At 40.7% G+C, this 22,463-nt stretch overlaps 1 protein-coding gene across 1 annotated transcript in view; it reads left to right on the top strand.

Moving 5' to 3' along the window:
• The first annotated feature begins 2,793 nt into the window (after window positions 1-2,793).
• The window catches only part of CCDC175 (coiled-coil domain containing 175), a 73,910-nt gene continuing 54,240 nt past the window's right edge, over window positions 2,794-22,463 (top strand). Inside the window, 5 exon segments of the mRNA XM_013985897.3 lie at window positions 2,794-2,992; window positions 4,676-4,761; window positions 6,879-6,990; window positions 11,645-11,780; window positions 14,387-14,615. Of these exon segments, the coding sequence (XP_013841351.3) occupies window positions 2,827-2,992; window positions 4,676-4,761; window positions 6,879-6,990; window positions 11,645-11,780; window positions 14,387-14,615 (729 nt within the window). The 5' untranslated portion in view covers window positions 2,794-2,826.

The raw sequence follows: 22,463 nt of genomic DNA, 5'->3' as shown, positions 1-22,463 counted from the left end.
GTGCCTTTCTACTCCTTCCCACTTTGTATAAGGGCATGACATCTGGGGCTACTGTGACTATGAAGCAACAAGCCTGAAGATGAAACACAACATGCAAACAATGGCAGGGCATTAGATATAAAGACCCCATTGACCAACCATGATGGAGAGGCAGGGCCACGTGCCCATATTAGTCACTGCATTTGGCACTGGTAGGGTCAGGGTGAGAAGACAGAGCCTCTTTTTGCTAGAATTCTTACTTCTGAGGAGGATTTGAGCATGGTCCAGTACCAACCATCACAGATCCCGAAATGCTGAGCACAAAGTACTGAAACATGCAACCACTTCCTTTATGTGAGATGTTTAACACATCACCAAAACTGGGAGCCTGGCTTGGTCTAACCCAGGGTCTAGAAATGCAATTCAGGGTCTAGAAGTTGAAGTCTTTCCTAGAGGTAATAGATTTATATAGAGGTAGCAACAAGAGCAATGTCATCATCAAATACCTTAAAACCAGTTATGGTTGTAGAAGCTGTCCTGTCCAGATACACATGGACACAGGATTGTGTATGTTCCTGTGCATCTGAGTTCAAATTCAGGCAACAGATGGGTCCTCCTGGCCCTGGTCAGCCGCAGGGGAAACAGAAACGAACTTGCTTACTATAACTAAAAATCAGTGTCAGCATGGGACCAGGGTATTCTAATATACTGTTCTGCTACTGAGTGAGTCTGCCTGAAAAATGTTGACTGGAAGAGAAAAGTATCTGTTTATGTTACCAGAGTAAAACAGAAACATGAGAGAAGTGGGACATGACTTTTGATCCAGTGAATACCATCTGTGGCTACTGAAGGATCAGAAAGCTTTTTTATTTTTTATCTTTTAATTTTAATTTTTTTTGTCTTTTTGTTTGTTTGTTTTTGTTTTGTTTTGTTTTGTTTTTTAGGACTGCACCCACGGCATACGGAGGTTCCCAGGCTAGGGGTCTAATCGGAGCTATTGCTGCTGGCCTACACCAGAGCCACAGCAATGCCAGATCTGAGCCGCATCTGTGACCTACACCACAGCTCACAGCAAGCCTGGATCCCTAACCCACTGAGCGAGGCCAGGGATCGAACCTGAAACCTCATGGTTCCCAGTCAGATTTGTTTTCACTGAGCCAAGACGGGAACTCTAGAAAGCTTTTTTAATAAGCTCAATTATTTTAGGTTTGTGTATTTATTTTTTAGGTTTTTTTTTTTTTGTAGCTTTACTTTCTTTTCTAATTATAAAGGTAAACATGCAATGTCCCCTTAGGGACTGACCTCATTCATAGACAATAGAGAGCAATGTGATCCAAGTGAGGTGATGAATGGGAAGAATATTCTAGTGACAGCATAAAGGTTGGCTTAAAGTAGTCCAGTCCAGATAGTCCAAGAAGAGAGGTATTTATCACAGGAAATATTCTACAAGGGCTGTAGAAACCAAAAGGAAGTTACTTAAAGAAGATCCCACAGACCAGAAAGCTGCCACAAACCAGTACCATGCCCATGCGCCTGCAGTGACTGATAAAGAGCTGGAGACTGCTGGAGGCCTGATTCCCACTCCTGCCACCTCTGGAGCCACTCAAACTGCTGGGTTGTACAGTCAACTGAAACTGCCACTCCAGGAATGGCTTCTTTGCCAGCTAATCTCCCTCTAGCGTCTCCAACCAGACGATGAGGGTGTTTGAGACATGAAGTTGCTAGGCACCTGCCCCTGCTGCTCAGAGGAGAGCACAGAAGGGCCGGGATGGATCTGATGCCAAATCTTGCAAAAGAGGGGGCCCAGGAGAGTGTTCATTGCCAGCATATGGTTCTCCCTGGAGGAAGGAGTTCTGGATTCTAGAGCTAGTTCTGCTGTTGATGTGCTATGTCCTCTCCAAGGCTGTATAGCATAGTGATTCAGGGCCTAGGCTCTGTGTTGTCATATGCAAAGTGGGCAATAAAACCTACCTCAAAGGATTGTTATGAGGGCAAAATAGGTTACAGTAGATAAAGAATTTAGGACAGTGCCTGGAACATAGATCCATCCAACAAATATAGCTATTGTCATTGTTACTTTCACTCTGATTTCAATTTTGCCATCGTTAAAAAAACTTAAGAAGGAGGGGGGTTAAATCATCTTTGCTGCTCTCTAACCAACCAGTGAAAAGGGGAACTAAGAGTTATACTCAATCTGAGCCTCATGTGGGCCTGGTTTTTGGAGACACAGAGAAAAATAATGTCCTAGCCTTCAAAAAGCTTACTGCGTAATGAGAAGGCAGAAGATCACTGATTCAAGGTAAAATATGTTCAGTGGTAGAAACTATGCAGGGAAAGTTCTAGAGTACAGAGACAGGTTTTGTAGCATAGTGGAAAGATCTGTACACACTTTGCTTTAAACCCCAGTTTATCCCCTTGTGACCCTGGGCAATTCACTTAATCATCCCTGCCTTAGTTCCCTAGTCTGTAAAAATGTAGATAATAAAAGAAATTTCCTGATAAAGACATTGTGAACATTAAGGGAGCTGCACCTAAAGCTCCTCCTATAGTATCTAACACAGAAATGCTTTCAAAGATGATTCCCCTGGTTCAAGTGTGCAGGTGTTTGAGTACAAGGCGTGAGCTAAAGAAATGGAAATGGAAGGAGGAAAGGACAGCTAAAGAGGGTCTCATCCTTACAAGATCGCTCAATTATTGTGGATAAAATTAGAGAACCGGCGAGGTACCCACCCCAGGTGAGAGCCTCGAGCTGGTGCGCAGCCTCCGCGGCTTCCGAGGCGTCCTCGTTGCCCCTGGCAACTGCCAGTCCTTCCCACCGCCCAGGAAGCGCCACGCAGGAGCAGCAAGATGGCTCTGAGCTCCTGGTCCCCAGAGCTGGGGTTTGGCGGCAGCGAGAAGGCACTAAAGGCAGCAGCCACTGTCTCCACTGGCCCCTCCCTGGAGTTATGCACCTTTCCCTCCACGCTGGGATCCTCAGTCGCTGCTGCCGCGCTGGAGCAGCTCTTTGTTGTGGGTAAGAGGCCCGTAGGTTCCCAGAAGGACTTCTCAGAGGTGGCGCCCAGGCAGCACTCACTGGGAAACCTTGTGGGGACTCTCTTCCCAGAACCTTCTCCAGCTCTTTGTGGGAGAGAGGGGCAGCGGTATGGGACCCAGGGCTCAGCTCTGTGACTTGAGCCAGCTCACACTAGTAGCTGGCAAGTCCCAGACAAATCCTGGACTCCCAGGCCCCTGCCATTTGCCTGTGACTGGAGTGCCCACCTGCATTTAGATTATACACTGAGTTGTAGCTTGCCCCTTCTTCCCTTTTCTTTGCGAGTTCATTTCCTCTAACACTTTACCATGGCAAATGGGCAGGTTTAACGGGTAAATAAGAAAGGGATGGTGAAGAATCTCCTACCGCGTTAGGCAAGGACTTGTGCATTAGGCATAAATAACTTTTTCTGCGAATAATTTCTGGACCCATCATGCTTTCTTGCCCTGAGTGTGAGTTATAAAACATGTAACTCTTCAGCCCATTTGCTAGTGGGAACACACTTGGGCTCATTCACTTCATAGAAGATAGGAGACAGCAGCCAATGCCTGTCCCTTCCTAATATGCACCTGCTTAGAAACTTGGTAACTAATTTTCACTTGGGTTGTGAGCTTAGTTCATTAAGAGAATCCACATTCCCTGAAACCGAAGGCAGAAATTGCTATTAACTCTTCTGAAAGGTGAGGATGGCCACTAAAAGCATAGCCTCTGGAGTCAAAGCACTTGGTTCTGAATCCAAACTCTATCAGTGATGGACTCAGTGACCCCTAAGCACATGACATAACCTCGTCTTAAATTTCTCATCTGTGTAATGAGAATCATCATGAGGTTATAAGAATTAGCTTAGATTATACATACATGTAAAACACTGAGCACATCAAACTCATCGCACACATGAGCAGGCAGGCCCCAAATCCATTTAGACAGAATCTGCAGAATACAATGGTGACAAAGCCAAGGTGAGTGAAGCTTCCTCTGTTCACTCTTCTCTTCCTTTTATCTTTTCTTTTTCCTTCTTTCTTCCAATTCTGCATGTGTCTTGTCTTCCTTACCTTTGCCAACATTTCCCAAACCTGTCTTATCATGTGCTGTGGACTTGACAGTGTGGGAGAGAAAAGGCAGTATCTTTCATATGTCAATGAATGAAAAGGGTTAGAAACTCTGCCTACCTCAGATCTACTACCAGTTTTACAAATATATATTCTCATTCCATGATTAAAATATTGGCACAGAAGTGAAAATGACATAATGGATTTATAAAGAATTTTAAAAATGCTTTTTTCAAAATAGTACATTTAGGATATATGTATATGTGTGTGTGTGTGTGTGCATATATATGTTTATGTATATGAAAACATTCTTAAACCTGTATCATAGGCATGTTGTCTTTATCCTTTTCATAAATCTATTGAATTCTTTTTGTGCTATCCTATACAGATTCCTTCTTTCTACCATGAGTGATACAAAGATGGAATCTTCAGAGGAGTTTGTGTTCAAGAAGCATAAAGTATATATCTAAATAAGAACACTATAAACAGAGAAATATCATGTGCTATAGAAATTCAGAGAGAGATGTAATTTTCAGCTGAGTAAGCATTTAAACTAAAAGGGTTAAATAGGATTTGAACAAATAAATAAGAGGTTTAATTTTCTAATTTTTTCTAGAACAATCGCTGCAAAGTGACTATTTTAAATGCGACGAAGAAGCTAAGACCTTTCTTAAGGATGTTGCTATCGCTGTTAAGAAATTGGTATTGTATTATCCATAAGTGCTACTTTTTCAATCTTCTGCTTGTTTCTTCATCAAACCTTAATTTAGCACCAATTCTGTTCAAGGTACTTCAGTAGATGAATAGGGAAAATATTTGCCCCGAATGAAAATTTCTCTCAGTTTATTAAGCATTTGCACCTGTGGATTGCTGCCCATGCCAGGCACTGAGTTAAGGACCTGTGCTATGAATGAGGGCAAGACTGCTCAGGTGGGAGTTCCCGTCGTGGCGCAGTGGTTAACAAATCCGACTAGGAACCATGAGGTTGCGGGTTCCATCCCTGCCCTTGCTCAGTGGGTTAATGATCCGGCGTTGCCTTGAGCTGTGGTGTGGGTCACAGACGTGGCTCAGATCCCGCGTTGCTGTGGCTCTGGTGTAGGCTGGCAGCTCAGCTCAGATTCGACCCCTAGCCTGAGAACCTCTATATGCCGCGGGAGCTGCCCAAGAAATGGCAAAAAGACAAAAAAGAAAAAAAGACTGCTCAGGTGAAGAGACCCTGGTGATATCAGAGCTCAGTTAAGGGGTGGACCACATGGGCAAAGGTTTGTGACATCAATATGTGAGCATTGCTTAAAAACAGCAAACAACCTCTAGGATAAATGGCACACATGTGCCACTTTTCTCAGGTTTCTGTAAGCAATTCCATACGAAACTGCTGAAAGAGTATTTGGCAGCTACTCCCTTGAAGTAGACAGTGATTTTTCAGTGAAAACAAACAAGGACCTTTCAATTATACCTTGGCTCCTTCAAAGATATTTAAAGAATTTCTTTTGAAATGTTACCAACATATCTCTCTTTGGCTCTAGATGGTGTTTACAGTGCTTCCCCAACAGGGTCTGAATAGTGACATCTCTTTATTTGATTTAAAAATAATAAGAATCTACTACATATCAAATATCTGAAAGTGTAGAAATAAAGCTATAAAAGTAAATGAGCTTGAATCTACAGACTACTGAGAAAAGTTAATCTCATTACTTCATAATTATATTTTATGTAAATATATGTAGTTGTGCATGTATACTACAGAATTGGACTTTATAAGCCCAGCTGGTTTAAGTACATATATGTAAACCCTGGGAGCTGGTGTGTGTTGTACTTACTATGGCCCTGTGGAAACCTTTTCTGATTTGTTCTTGTAGATATGTCTTTCTCCAGGACTTGAAGGGGTCAAAATATTTACTGTGGCTTATTAAAGTATCTACTATGTCTCCATTTAATATCCAAGCTGTGAAATCACTTAAATAGAGTCCTCCCAGTTTTTTTAAAGTAACACATTTTCATTATTATAAAAGCATTTGTGTTTGTGCTGGAAAATTTAGGGAAACAATAGACAAGCAAAAGGATTATAGTAAAAATCGCTATGATCCTACCCTAAAATAATCACGATTAATTCTTTAATGAATGTCTTTCCTAGTTTCAGGATATAGATAATGCGTGTATTAAATTTTATTTTTTATAGGAAAGTGATCATACTAGACATAAAATTATGCAGCCTGCTTTTTTATTATTCATAAAATATAATGGCAATTTCTTAGGGCACAAAATAACTATAGCCGTTGTATAGCCATTACAACAAATTTGTTTAAAAGATGTTTTATCTATTTTTTCCTCTATCAGATTTTTTAATGTTTTTTACTTTTTTAAAATAGCCCCATATATACAGGATATATATATCCCTACCTATTTGTTTGGACTTTTAGATATGTATAAGAAAACCATTGTTGTTTTTATACCTAATCATACTTTTATAGGCATTTTCCATTTTTTAATTAAGTAGTTTTCTTTCTCAATGTCTCCCTTTTTTTGGAGTCTTTACTTTTAAATTGATTGAAACTACATACAGGAACACATACACATAGGGAAAGATAATTTCTGAATAGAAGAGAATCAGCAGATATTGAAAGATAAATTAACAATGACACTTTAAAAACTGATTCGAGAAGTATTTTTCCCACTTTCTATTCCAAATAAAAATACTAGCAAAAGGTATTTTCTGAAAATCAGATTTAGATCTTTTAAAATATTTACAGGGCATTGTTTAGAAAATCAGTCATTATTTTAATGTCTTAACTGTTTAAATATGTAATTTACATTTTCAGGAAGAAATGAGAAAAACCACAATTGATCTTCTGGAAATTGAAAGCATGGAACTCAGCAGACTGTATTTTCTATTGGAAACTATTCCCAATAGTGTTAGCAGAGAATTGGAAGGTACTTTTAAGGTTATCAACTGTAGAAATTTAGTTTATCTTATAAGAAAATAGAGCACAGTACTTGTAATGAGATTAGTTTAATAGTTATTTCATATAAAAATATCTAGAAAGAGTATACAACACAAATACAGTGAGATACATAATAATTTTCCTTTAATTTTTTAGTGGACATATATATATATATGCATATATAAAAGACTTGAATTTATATAATTATCCATAGACGGGCTAAAGATATATAGATCAGCTCATTCCAAATTGATATTTATCCAAATAAGTTAGGCAGCTTGACTGACCTTAACCATTCTAATTTCTCTTTGAGTTTGGCTACCGTAGGTACCTCTTGTAAGTGGAATCACACAATATTTGTTCTTTTGTGACTGGCTTATTTCACTTGGCACATCTTTAAGGTTCATCCATGTTGTAGCATGTGGCAGAATTTCCTTTCTTTTTAAGGCAGAACAATATTCCCTTGTATGTGCATAACATGTTTTATTTATCCATTCGTCTATCAACGGACTCTTGCATTGTTTCCATCTTTTGGCTCTTGTAAATAATGCTATTACAAAATAATAATAATAACAATAATATAAATAGGTAATAATGCATTACAAACATGGATATACAAATATCTATTCAAGTCTCTGCTTCCAATACTTCTAAGTATAAATGAAAAGAATTGCTGAAGTGTATGGTGACATGGTAAGGTTATGTTTAATTTTTTGAGAAGCTGCCACAATGTTTTCCACAGTGGCTGTACCATTTTACCTTTCCTTGCACAATGCATAAGCATTCCAATTTCTCCACATTCTTGCCAGCACTTGCTATTTTCTATGTTTTGTTTTGTTTTGTTTTAATAATAGTCGCCCTAATGGATATGAATTGGTATCTTGTTGTGGTTTTGATGTGCACTTCCCTAATAGTTAGTGATGTTGGACATCTTTTCATGTGCTTATTGGCCATTGGTGTATCTTCTTTAGAGAAATGTCTGTTTGGGTCCTTTGTCCATCTTTTAATCAGGTTGTTGTTGAGCTGTGGGAATTCTTTATATATTCTGAATGTTAACTCCTTATTAGGTATATAATTTGCAGATATTTTGTCCCATTCGATGAGTTGTCTTATCACTCTTGTTACAAATGACTTATGTTATTTTTTTCAGTTGATTTTTTAAAATAATGACTTTTGATGTACCTCAAAAGTTTGAATTTTGGTATAGTCTAGCTTTTATTTTCATTTGTTGCCTATGCTTTTGGTGTCATATCCAACAAATCATGTGTAAATTCAATGTTGTAAAGATTTCCCCTATGCTTTCTTCTAAGGATTTTTTAGTTTTGTCTCTTACATTTAGATCTTTGATCTATTTTGAGTTAAGTTTTCTATTTGGTTTAAGTTAAGGCTCCAGCTTTATTTTCCTAGTGGCCAGGAGTTTTGATGGAGGCACACAGCTCAGTTTCCCTGCAAGAATTGCCCTAGACAAAAGAGACAGGCTTCTTTCCAGGTTCTAGTCTTTTCCCAAGTGCCACCCATATTCAGTGATTGCTCACCAAGAGATACAAGGGTCTGTCTCCCTCGCTAAATGTAGAACAACTCTAAAATGTCATCACAACTGCAAAGCTCATCATCATTCAAACCCCTAACCCTTGCCCAACCCTTATTTCCTCAGAGGAGCTGTTCCTAAGAGCTCCACACACAAATTTTAAAATTTGTTTCCCAGGAAGCCCAACCTAAAACAGTAGTCTAAATAAATAAATAAATGATTTTTTTTTTTTTGGCTGCACACATGACATGCAGAATTGTCCAGACCAGAGAATCAGACCAGAGTCGCAGCAGCGACAATGCTGGATCCTTAACTACCAGGCCATTAGGGAACTCTAAAAATTATTTTCAAAGTAGATGTTCCAGTGATCCATTTATTGCCTCATAGCTCCAAATCTTCCTTCATTTTCTCTTCTGTCATAAGGGAGCTGAGCCCTGTGAATTTTCCCCTTTGTCTGCTGGCACAGTGTTAAGCTTTGTCAGTAGAGAGCATTGGAGGGACACTGGAGGAAACGGGTCCTCCTCCCATTCTGGTGCTCAACCTGGCCAAATCTTGCAGTACAGGTAGCTTCTCCCAGCAGTGTGCAGCAGCCCTCACACCAAGCAGCTTCCTTAAATACCCCTTGGGCAGCTTCATGATAGATTGCTACCATGAGGCACCTCCCTGTGAACAACCGCCATGGTTTTCCAATGAATTCGGAAGTACAGCAATTCCCTGTGGACAGCCCTTCACCCCAAGACCCCCAGAAGCCTATTTTTAGTAAATTCTGCCAGCCTAGCATTTCATGTACTTCTTTGCCATCCAATGAGCCACAGCCCTCTCCAGTGAGGTCTCGATCTCAGGTCTGGAGGTGCCCCTTCCTAGAAGGCACTCTCTCTCAGCCCTCAAGATAGTGCTGCTCCTTATGCCTGGTATTCCTGAATTCTTTAGAGCTTTGTTTACTTTCTTACTATTCATTCCCTCATTACTCTAACCCTCTGTTACAGATAATAATTTTCTTTTTCCATTTATTTTTTAAAATCTTTTTAGGGCCACACTCACGGTGTATGTAAGTTCCCAAGCTAGGGGTCAAATTAAAGCTGCAGCTGCCAGCCTATACCACAGCAACATCAACACCAGACCCGAGCCATGTCTGTAACCTACACCACAGCTCATGGCAACATTGGATTCTTAACCCACTAAGTGAGAGAGTCAGGATCCGGAGCTGAAGTGGGAAACTTTTCCTGAGGGGTTTGTCCTCTGGTCTGAACTGGTGCAGGGCGAGTTAGGGGGTGGAGGTCACTTACAGAAGATGATGTGGGCTGATGAGGGATGTGTGGTGCTTGCAGAAAGCTGAGAAGAGAGCAGAGATCCAACCCACGTCCTTATGGATAGTAGTAGGGTTTTCTACTTCTGAACCACAACAGGAACTCCAGATAAGAATTCTTTATATTAAAATTTCCCCCATCCAATTTACTATAAGATTTCTATCTCCCAATTAGACCCTGAGTGATATAATCAATTATAAAACAATATCCACAGTGTTAGTGTAGTTTGGCAGGGAATACACAACAAACTCCCACATGCAGAGAAAAAATAAGACTTAAAAGGGTCTGTGCTCAGGCAGAATTAAGAATAGTTTTGTTTTCTTTGGTTGCTTTTCTTTACTGTCTAGATTGGGTTATTTTTATAAGCAGGAGAAATATTTTGGAAGGAAAAATAAATGCCATGCTCGCTTATAAGATCCATAAAGACTTGATACATAATGAATATTTAACCAAGTAAATTTAATAGGCCTTATGTTTTAAAGCTTTTCAACTGTAAGTATTGTCCTTGGATGGGTAGCATCAGCATCACCTGAGAGCTTGTTACAAAATGCAGACTTTCTTGGTCTACCTCAGATCTACTATGTCAAAGTCTGTAGTTCAGCCATATCCCCAGGAGATGCATATGCATATTCAAGACATAAAGTTTGAGAAACCCTGCTACAATGAGTAATTTAACTAGTAGCCTACAAAAAATAACCTAGCTCTCTCAGGGGAGCTATTGGGCAGTTTTCAGGGAATTTGTTGTATAGAAATAAGTAGCCCAGTACCCTTTTAAAAACAGCAGTGTTTAAAAATTCATGCATTTTTACCATCTATCTATCAAGCACTTAGGTAATCCTCTGAAGTCTTATGTGAATACGACTGATTTATTATTTACTAGTGAATAATTCATTCTTTAACAGGCAGAATTCCCCAGAAAGCAGAGCCAGAAGCAATGGCTTTTGCACTATTATTTTATCAGGAAGTACAATACAAAGAGGAGGAGGATGGGATAAGGAACCAAAGCAGGGAGAAGGGAGAGCTAGTATGAAGTGCAATGTGATGTTCATTGCCACTAATGGGAACTAGTTAGGTATGAGAATATGCTCCCAGGACACAGGGTCATCTCTTTTCAGGAACACCCAGGCACTGGCTTCTGTCTGCCATTGGTTCACTGCTTGCATACCTCCTAAACTTTGGGTTACATGTGCATGGGTGGGGGTAGGGGTGTCTAGGAAGTCCCACAGTAGAGGCCATATGGAAGTCCTAGATAGGAGAGAAGTGTATAGGACAGACAAGAATCAGACTGCACTAGTAGGAAGTTGTTCAGAGCTCATTGAAAGCTGGTCACTGACCGTAGCAGTAGCTAAAATAAGGGAACTGATAGGTAAGACTGAGAGGATCCAAAGGCATAAGAGGTGTCTGGTACAGGAACATGATCAGAAGAGTATTTCAAAGAAAGACAAAATTTATGGAGTTCCTGTCGTGGCTCAGTGGTTAACGAATCCGACTAGGAACTATTAGGTTGCAGGTTCGATCCCTAGCCTTGCTCAGTGGGTTAAGGATCCGGCGTTGCCATGAGCTGTGGTGTAGGTCGCAGACGCGGCTCAGATCCCGCAGTGCTATGGCTCTGGCGTAGGCCGGTGGCTACAGCTCCAATTAGAGCCCTAGCCTGGGAACCTCCATATACCGCAGGAGCAGCCCAAGAAATGGCAAAAAGGCAAAAAAAAAAAAAAAAAAAAGACAAAATTTATCATTTGAAAAGTCAGTAGCTACAATTGTGCTGTTTCTCACATAATTGAGTAACATTTCTTCCATTTACTTTTAAGAATGTGTCAGGGATGCTCGAAGATTAAATCTTTTTGAGATAAATCAATTACACTTGAAAATTACCAGGATAAATAATGAAATAGAGTTTTGGAAGAAGAAAATACTCGATCTGAAAAAGATGAATACAACTCTGGGGTAGGTATTTTTTGTTTGTTTGTTTAGTACTTGAGGGAGTCAGTATCTGGAGTCAAGTGGAAAACTTCTCCTAAGGGGTTTGTCCTCTGGTCTGAACTGGTGCAGGGCGAATTAGGAGGTGGAGGTCACCTACAGAAGATGACCTGAGCTGATGAGGGGTGTGCGGTGGCTGCAGAGAGCTGGGAAGAGAGCAGTCAATTTTCAACCACTGCAGCCAGGAGACCTGTAAAATTTCAGATAATTCAGCTTGCTAGCAGCAACTGTGTGCAAATCACACACTGCCTTGCACCCTATCTCCAAAGGTAGAAGCACATAGTGGTTTTCATTTCATTTTTAGTGAAATCAAGTTTACAAACCTCAACCACCAAAGTGAGAAATCTTGCTGGGTAGTGTATTTGCATGTATAATATCAACAGATATATTGTAGCTAGTTTAGGTCCTTAAATACATTCAGTCATAGTCTACTGGAGGGCTGAGGATGGGATTGTTTCTAGATTTTATCTGTGATTAAATGAGAGCTGCTTACCTGTTAGTTTCTTTTCTTTATTCCTCAGTTGTGTTGCCAGCACCTCCCCTGTGGGATGGGCCTCATTTGCTCCCTCTGTAAATCAAAATGGGGATTGCAAATCTTGATTTACCCAGGAGGAAGATATATATTCTGGGGAGTCGGGGGGTGGGGGGAAACACCAAAAACCTTGAAGAATAGCTCAGCACTACGAGTAGATTTGCAAGACTGAGGTATAAATGTCTAGAGTTTGTTAGAGTAAAAAATACTGAAAGAGCACTCATAGTTAAAAAAATATATATTGGGAAGCTAAAATAATCAGAAGGCTACTTGGTGCACAGGATATCAAAGCGTCAGTATTTATTAGATGGGAACCTCAAGGCCCAGGGACAGTTTCCCAAAGTAGGCCCTCAGAACACCTATTCTGGGAGATGCTCCATGGAAAAGTTTGTGATTGCCTACATTTGAGAGACCGCATACCCTAACTCCTGTTGGGGATTCACACTGCAGATTTGTGCATGGTGTGTGCTAGCCTCAATCGCCAGAGACCACTATAAAAACTATCAATTTCTAAATAACCAGGAAGATAACATCCAGGTTGGAATACTCACATCAGTTAGCCAGCACTATCACACTTCTATAGACCAGCAGTTCTCAAACCTGAGTGTACATCAACATCACCTGGAATGCCTGTTAAAGCACAAATTACTGAGACTTCCACCCCAGATTTCTGATTTAGTAGGTCTGGGGAATATGGATAAGAATTTGCATTTCTAACAAGTTCCTAGATGTTGCTGATGCTACTGGTCCTGACTACTCTTTGAGAATCACTGATCTAGAGAAATCTTTGTGGAAAGCCAAATATAAACATAAGGTGGATTGCCTGATAGGCTAGCAATAGCAAGCTGAAGTCACTTGTTGTATCCATTTTTCAAAGAGGTATATCAAGGTGCCCACAGGTGGTCCTCAGACACTAGACATGTGCAAGTCCTTTAGGAATGGGGGAGGGAGGTTTCCTTGGATCCTACGTTCAGTTTCTGAGAGTTCTCCCAACTCATCAACATACACCTAGTCAGATGTATTAATTTGACTTGTTTTGTTTTATTTCCTTAAGTGTACTTGATCCTTATTTTGCTTCATTCTTAGAAAGTGTCCTCTCCTAAACCTACAAAGCACCCATTATCTTATCCCATCTAGCCTAGGCTTCTTTTAATTGCCTTTCTGTGGTGGAGTTGACTTCTGGAAAATAAGCTTACCAACAACCTGTTTTTATTTTCCTGAGCCTTTGCACACAATCCCCCTGAATTAAAGTGTTTAGCCTTGGAGTCTAGTACAAGGATAAAGGTCTTTACATTGTAGGTGCTTTGAAAAAAAGGAAAATATAGAAATAGCACCAATGGTGCCTCCTCAAATCTTTTCTTGTTAGCCCTGGGGTAGATATTTCTTACAATCTTATAGGCTCTTCTTCCAATAGATGTGGCCAGTAATGGATATGTGAGGTTCATGTCTCCTCCTGAACTCATATTTGGCTGCAGCTATGAGAAGATAAGAGGGTTTAAATTAGATTTCAAGCACACTCTGAGAAGTGTAGACTCAGAGCCCTCCTCCTCACCTCCTGTCCATCAGAGGAGTACTAGTTTTCTCCTGGGCCCTCTCTGCAGGACAGTGATGTCAGAAGGTGGCTGGAGGGGTGATGGGATGTTTCTCATTCTTTGACTTAACCACATATCTCAGGATGTTAAGATAGCTGGGACAATGCTATGTATCAAACTGGCCAGATTCCATTCACCTGTTTAAAACTGTTTGTGAATCCTTGTGTGCTTTAAACCAAAATAGACCATAGTTAACCACCTAGTGTGTGAGGATAGGTGAGGTGAGGCAGGACCACAAGACCCCCCTGCAGTGGTAAACAGTTGGAAGATTCACACTTGTGTTTCCTTCTGTCCTTCATCTCAACCAAGGTTAAACAATCACAAATAAAACTCTAAAATAAGTATCCCTTCCAATTTCCTTCTTTACGGTGGTTCGTCTCACCAAACAGACTTTAAATTTTCTTTTTTGAAAGCCCTTTTCATGCCATAAATGGTTCTTTTTCTCCTAGTGAACAGCAGGAGTTGCTATCAAGGCAGCATGAGAAGATTGTCCTGTCACTCAACCAGGCCATGAAAGAAAAAGCTACTACCACTGTTTACATCAACGAGACTTATACCCAAATTAACTCAGAGAAGGAAGAACTAGAGTTGCAAAAACTATATCTTCAAGAAGTAGAGGAGCAAATGGAAAAAGAAAAAGCAGAATATTTGAAAAGAAAAAAACAGTTGAGTCAAGAGGTAAGTGGCATGATTTATTTTTAAAAATAGAGAATTACAGGAGTTCCTGTTGTGGCTTGGGGGTTGAGAACCTGACAAAGTGTCCATTAGGATGCAGGTTTGATCCCTGGCCACCCTCAGTGAGTCGGGGATCCAGCATTGCCATGAGCTGTGTTATAGGTCGCAGACACAGCTCAGTCCCGAGTTGCTCTGGCTGTGGTGTAGGCCGGTGGCTGTAGCTCTGTTTCAACCCCTCTCCTGGGAACTCCTATATGCTGCATGTTCAGCTCTAAAACAAAGAAACAGACAAACAAACAATTGTACAGAATTGAGGGCAGGAAATAGGAAATAACTTATTTGTCCTTGAAGCTAGCCTGTGCTCCCCACGGTATCTTCTACAGGGATAGAACAGAGACTCAAAGACACTGGTACCCTGTGGGGAAGTCATTTGATTGTGTAGTAGCATCTCAGTTCATGGGAAGGAATATGAGTGACAGGAATGGTAACTCTGGGCTGGCTCCTTGCTCAAATGCAGCCCTATAGGGACTAGGCATTTGCTTCTGTGTCATTTGGCTGCCTTTGACAGTTCTGAGGCCCTGTCTCTATAGATAGGATCAGTGAGCTCACCTCTGCTGGAACTTGTGCCTCCTGCTGAAGGAGTCCAAGAGGGAAAAGCCTCAGAGGGGCAGGCAGAGCCAAGGGCCTTGTCAACTGAGGGAAAAAAAAAAGTATAACCTAAAAGTTGTGAGTTTTATTTAAGGACCTGAAGGGACAGCTCTGAGGAACTGTTCCAAAAAGGTAAAGGAAGAGCCAGGATATGTAGAAGTTTTTGCTGAGATAAAAAAATATAGTTGAACATCAAAATTGCTAATCACAAAAAAGACATCTCGAGTTAACATTTTACTGCTTTTCTACATATGAGAAGATGTAAGAGTCTGGGCTCATTGAAATCATTACTTTGATATGCATCTTTTTTTTTTTTTTTCTTCTTCTTTGGCCGCCCTGGGGCATATGGAGTTCCCGAGCCAGGGATCAGATCAGAGCCATAATCGATACCTATACCTCAGCTGTGGCAACAGTGGCTCCTATAACCAGTGTGCTGGGCTGGGGAGCAAACCTGTATTGGGGCTACAGAGTCACTGCTGATCCCATTGTGCCACATGGGGAACTCTGGATATGCATCCTTTTAAAAAAAATTTATTGGTGTATAGATGATCTACAATTTTGTGTTAGTTTCAGGAGTATAGCAAGGTGATTCAGTTGTATATACAAATATATCTCTTCTTCTTCAGATTCTTTCCCCACATAGATTATTACAGAATATTGAGTAGATTTCCCTGTGCTATACAGTTGGTCCTTGTTAGTTATCTATTTTATGTATAGTAATGTGTATATATTAATCCCAAACTCCTAATTTATCCCTCCCCCTCATGTTTCCTCTTTGGTAACCATAAGTTTGTTTTTGAAATATTTGACTGTTTCTGGTTTTTGAATAACTTTTTTTCTATCATTTTTATTAGATTCTATGTATAAGTGATCTCATATGATATTTGTCTTTCTCTGTCTTTACTTAGTATAATAATCTCTAGGTCCATCTATGTTGCTGCAAATGGTGATATGCATCTTAAATATCTAGGGCCAGCATCCTGTTTTTCTCCATCCTGAATTCCCCTCAGGGCATATCATCCAATGCTGCACAGTGGCTGATGGCTTGATGGTGGGCAACATTTGTTGTCTACTGAAATGGCAACATTTTTTTTTGTCCCCAGCCCCAACAGAGAAGGGTATGTTGAGACCAGCAGTTTTGTGAGAGTCAGCAAGGATAACTGCTGCATCCTGAATTCTTAAGTATTCACCCTCAGAATGGCTTCTGATCGATTCCTCTTTGTGCTACTTCAGGTTGTCCCAGGAGAAGCAGGGCTGTCTCCATATTAGGTGCTCCCAGCAACAGCCTTCTTTTCCCCCAAGCATTGCGGGCCTAGCCTAGGATGAGAATTGCCACTGAGCTCCTGATGCTGCTCTCTCCATCATGAGAACTGGGATCACTATAATGCAGGCAATTGGATCTGGCTTGCAACTCTGCCATATTGAGTGCAATGTGTGTGTGTGTGTGTGTGCGCGCGCACGCGGGCACAAAGAAAAAAGAAAAGAATGTTTATTAAATTGGATTTCTTTAGTCTTAATTAAAATGTAGTGGAGTTCCCTGGCAGGCTAGCAGTTAAGGATTAGGCGGTTGTCCCAGCTGTAGCTTGGGTTTGATCCCTGACCTGGAACTTCTACATGCCCCAGGCACCACCAAACAAACAAACAAACAAACAAAAAGACCCACAGTGGAATACAGTCTGGCAGTGAGCAACCTTTTGATGCAGGACAGAGAAATGTCACTTCCCAGGAGGTGCAAGCCTCTAGGACAGACTGTCAAGTAAAGGTCCTTGGCTTCTATAGGAAAGAATGCAAGAGTGAGCCAAAATAAAGTGAAAGCAAGCTTATTTAGAGAGACACACATTCCTTAGGCAGAATGTGGACCATCTCAGAAAGTGAGAGTGGCCTCAGGTTGTGGGGTTGGTTAGTTTTTATGGGCTGGGTAAATTCATAGGCTGGCAAGTGGAAGGAATATTTCATTTTAGGGAAGGGGTGGGAATTTCCAGGAACTGGGACACCACCCATTTTTTTTTTTTTTTTTTTTGGTTCATGAGAATTTATTTATTTTTTTTAATTTTTAAAAATTTTAAGTTTTTATTGAAATGTAGTTGCTTTGCAATGCTGTGTTAGTTTCACATATACAGTAAAGTGATTCAGATATATGTATCATATATATATATTCTTTTTTAGCTTCTTTTTCTTTTTTTATTTTTTTACAGAATAAAATACATACATTTACACACAATTACATTCACACAGATTATTATAACATGGATCTTAAGAAACAGATTAAGTGACTCCCACTGGAGAAGTGGAATGGAACATATGCTGAGACAAATAGGAAATTTATTCTATACTTTATCCCAATTTTATGGCTTTCATCTTTACTACTTAGTTTTATCTATTACATTTCAAATTTTCTTTAAAAATTAGCATTATATTAAATTGTTATATTATACAACTAAAATTTATAAAGAAGAAAGCCTTATATACCATTAAACATTTTATATAGCATAGTAAAAAGAATAACTTAACTGGTAAGCATAACAAAAATAATACACCCTCTGAAAATAAGTAAAATATAAAATGCATAAGTTGGTTAAAAAACAGTGTAACTATATAAATATGTCCTCACAATTTGTTCCATCTCATTGATTCTTCAATAAAGGCATTACACCATTCTAGGTGATGTGATAAACAAGACATTATAAACTTTACATTGTACCATGGAGAGAAATGGTTATTAATAATACAATTGTAGAACTGTATTATTTAATTGTATAGTGGCATTATTTAATTATAATTATCATAAGTTCTTTGATGGAGGGGAAATCAGAATCAGATCTGAGAAGACTTCAGCATTCCAAGAATGATGTCAAATGACCCCCTTCATGGTGGATTATGCACTTATTTACTATGAGATATATTTCTTCTCCAGAGATTCCTTGTTTGTGTATCAATTGTAGATTTTTGTTTGCAGTTATTCTGAAGTTTTGATGTAAGAGTCTATATGTATATGAGATTGTTTTAAGTTGTTGTTCTCTTAATTGCAAGTTCATCTCCAGTGTCCCGCATTTGTACCCACCTCTTCTCATGATTTCTGATTTTGATGGTATAATTGTGCATGGATGATTTCGTATCTTTACTGTATATATACCTTTACTGGTGAGTCTTGTCATTTGTGGCATTTTTGTTTCCTGTTGCTGATCTTTTCTTTCCTGCCTAGAGAAGTTCCTTTAGTATTTGTTGTAAGGCTGGTTTAGTGTTGCTGAATTCTCTCAACTTTTGCTTATCTGAGAAGGTTTTTATTTCTCCTTCAAATCTGAATGAGAGCCTTGCTGGGTAGAGTATTCTTGGCTGGAGGTTTTTTCCTTTCATCACATTAAGTATATCATGCCACTCCCTTCTGGACTGCAGAGTTTCTGCTGGAAAATCTGCCGATAACCTTATTGGGGTTCCCTTGTATGTTACTTGTTTCTTTTCCCTAGCTGCTTTCAAGATTTTCTCTTTGTCTTTAATTTTGGTCAGTTTGATTATTATGTGTCTCGGTGTGTTCCTCCTTGGGTTTATTTTATCTGGTACTTGTTGTGCCTCCTGGATTTGAGTGAGTGGTTCCTTTCCCATGTTAGGGAAATTTTCGGCTATTATCTCTTGGAATATTTTTTCTGTCCCCTTCTCTCTCTCTTCTCCTTCTGGCACCCCTATAATATGGATGTTGGTGCGTTTAACATTGTCCCAGAGTTCCCTGAGATTCTCTTCATTTTTTTTCAATCTTTTTTCTCTTTTCTGTTCTGCATCCGTAATTTCTTCTAATCTGTCCTCCACCTCGCTTATTCGTTCTTCTGCCTCCTGTATTCTGCTGTTAGCTGCTTCTAGTGAGTTTTTTATTTCAGTTATTGTATTTTGCATCTCTTCTTGTTTAAGTTTTATATCTTGTATCTCTTTGGTTAGCGTTTCCTGTAAGTTGTCCATCTTTGCCTCCAGTTTATTTCCAATGTCTTGCATCATCTTCAGCATTGACAGTCTAAAGTCTTTTTCCTGGAGGCTGAGAATCTCCTCATGGCTTGGCTGATTTTCTGGGGTTTTTCCTTTCTCCCTCATCTGAGTTATAGTTCTCTGCCTTTTCATTTTTATAGGTTTTTGGTGTGGTGACCTTTTTATAGATAATAGAGCTGTAGCCTCTCTTACTTCTGGTGTCTGCCCCCCTTGTGGCTGAAGTTGGTATGGGGGGCTTGGTGTAGGCTTCCTGATGGGAGGGGCTGATGCCTGCCCCCCCCCCCCGGGTAGGTGGAGCGGATTCTAATTCCTCTGGTGGGTGGGGCTTAGTCTCTGGATGCTGCTGTGTGCCTGAGGCTCTTTAGGTAGCCTGTTTACTGAGGGGTGGGGCTGTGATCCCACCTGGGTTGTTGTTTGCCCTGGGGCTTCTCAGCACTGACTGATGGGTGGGGCCAGATTTTCCCAAAATGGCCACCTCCAGAGAAAGGTAACTGCTGAATATTCCCGAGAGCTTTACCTTCAATGTCCTTCCCTCACAGCAAGCCACATTCACCCCTGTTTTCCCATGATGTCCTCCAAGAACTGCAGTCAGGTTTGACCTAGGTTCCTGTGGAGACCTCGCTCTGCCCTGGGACCTAGTGCACATGAAAGTCTGTGTGCGCCTTTTAAGAATGGGGTCTCCATTTCCCCCAGTCCTGTGGAGCTCCTGCGCACAAGCCCCGCTGGCCTTCAATGCCAGATGCTCAGGGGCTCTTTCTCCCTGTGCCAGATCCCCACACATGAGGGTTTGATGTGTGGCTCAGAACTCTCACTCCTGTAGGTGAGTCTCTGTGAGCCAGTTAGTTTTCAGTCTGTGGAGCTTCCCACCAGGGAGGTACGGGGTTGTTTATATCACGAAATCACCCCTCCTACCTGTGGATGTGGCCTCCTCTTTTTCTTCTGGAGTGGGGTATGGGTTTCCAGTCCATTTGGGTGGAGATTGCTCAGTCTTTAGTTGTGAATTTTGTTGTTTTTAGGAGAGAAGTTGAGCTCCAGTCCTTCTATTCCACCATCTTAATCCCATCTCTGCACCACCCATGTTTTGACCTTTTGTGGTGGGCCTCAGAACTGCCATGGCACTGGTGGGTGTGTCACTTGGCTGCTGATGCATTGCAATGCATGTATAATGAGGCTTGAGGTCCACTGGAAGTCAAATCTTCTGCTGTCTTGGGCCTCGGTGGCTCTAATCAGTTTTGTTGTATTCTGTTTCTCAATGGCTTTGTCCCCCTCCTCATTTTTTTAATGGTTGTGCCTGCCATCTGTCTTTCCTGTCTCAATTTGGTTCTTGTGGTGATTGGTCTCATGATAAGACTATTCATAAGTTCTGCTCAGGTCCAAGAGTTTCTATCCTTTGGAGCACCTACATCTTCAGAGACAGTTTTACACTAAAACTGTGGCTTATTTTTCTTGGGTACAGATGGCTCAGCCCTAATTGTCCTTAGAACAGGCACTTTGTGAAGTTGCTGACAAGGAGTCCCTCAGGCAGTTTGCAGCCACTAAACAGAATTGATGAAAGCAGAGCTCCCTGGACCTTTTCAGGGGATGAAGCTAGCTGTAAGTCATGGAGTCAATTCATATCCATGACTCCCATTACTGGGTTACACCTACTTGGATTTATTGTTATCTCGATGAAATAGTGTCAGGGCAACAAGGACCAAAAGAGGTTTTCCTATTTTCATTCTCTACCCACAACAATGCTGAAAGGACTTCATTTCACCCACTATTTCCAGCCCTCTGCTGGACTGTTCTCTCTGAGCAAGCTGGAGCCCCCATGCTGGAGGGGATCACTTAAGTTATAGGGGAAAAATGTGGGATGTGTCTTCATGGACACAGCTGAGGGACGGCTTGCAGGGCAGTGGGGGTGAGGAGTGCAAAACCATGTCCCTTTTCTTTATTTCCCCTGGGGCTGAAGCAATGGTCATTGGTGGCATGGAATCTGAGCTTTGCCCACCAGAAGAAAGGCTCTACCAGGCATTGGATTTTGTCTGTTTTATTCATTGCTGAATCCTAGCACCATGATCAGTTCCTGGCAAATCTCACACATGGGAAACATTCTATAATATTACTTTATTGAATGATTGAGTTTCTAACTTCATTTTAGGCCTTAAAGCTAAGACCTCCACTCCTTCTATTCTTTAATATAAGTGTTAAATTCAAGAAAGGAAGCCCAGAGGGGCTTCAGATTGGGAATTTCAGAACGTGATAGGTTATCCTTCCTTTTTTGAATAGTGTTTCTCAGGGATCCACAAACTCTTTCTGAAAGGGGCCAGAGGGTAGCTGGGCTTTGTGGACCATATACAGTCTCTATGGTAACTACTCAACTGTGCCATTTTAGCACAGAAGAGCCAAAAGGACCAACTAAATCAAAGAGGTAGTGGCTGGATTTGGCCCACATGTAGTAGTTTGCCTACCCCTGGTCTATTTCTCTGGGAAAGGGCACCAGTTAGGATACTTTCAGTGCAAATAGCAGAAGCTCTGACTCAATCTAGTTTAAATAGTAAGGGCCTTTATTACCTTACACAATTGCAATTCCTGAGGTAGGGCAGATTCCAAGAGTAGTTAATGCAGTGGCTCTTCCCTCCTTCACCTTTCATCCTAAGGCTGGTTCCCCTCATCGTCACAAGATGGCTGCCAGTGACAGCTGCATGATATGCTTCCTTATTCAAGTAGAAAGAAGAAAATCTTTCCCAACCAAGCACAGAAATCTTCTTGCTGTGTCCACTCCAGCCAGATTAAGACTTTTCCCACTCTGGAACAATACTGGATCCTAAGGGAATGCCTTGTGCCAGTGGGCTAGACCAGCTGGGATATACCACCAATGTTCAACTACCAGTGTTCACTAAATGCATGTGATATGCCATAGTTAACAGCCTGTTAATTCCCTTTACCTGCTAAGAAAGGAAAAACTGTTTACGACTGACCCATATGGTCTCCCCTAACACAAAACAGAACAGATTTTTCTAACACTATTTCTACAATTGCAAGAGCTAAGACATTGGCAGAAGGCTGAGGCCAAAGTATGAGCACAGAATTTCAATTTTCAACAACATTTGCTAATCACCATGTTTCATTCAAATGCAGCTGTGCCCTAGTGCAGAGGTAATTGATAATGATCACATTCATTCAGAGCAGTCACTTTGGGTGAATTGGAAACCACCCAAATATGTGTTCTCATAACTCTTTAATACGGAG

Source organism: Sus scrofa, chromosome 1 (assembly GCF_054392235.1).
Source record: "Sus scrofa isolate SSC_HxYL_T2T_F1_AM1 chromosome 1, Sscrofa_HxYL_maternal_Yorkshire_Landrace_v2.0, whole genome shotgun sequence".
Classification (NCBI taxonomy): domain Eukaryota; kingdom Metazoa; phylum Chordata; class Mammalia; order Artiodactyla; family Suidae; genus Sus; species Sus scrofa.
The sequence above is the reverse complement of the archived record's forward strand: the minus strand, read 5'-3'. Positions and strand labels throughout refer to the sequence as shown.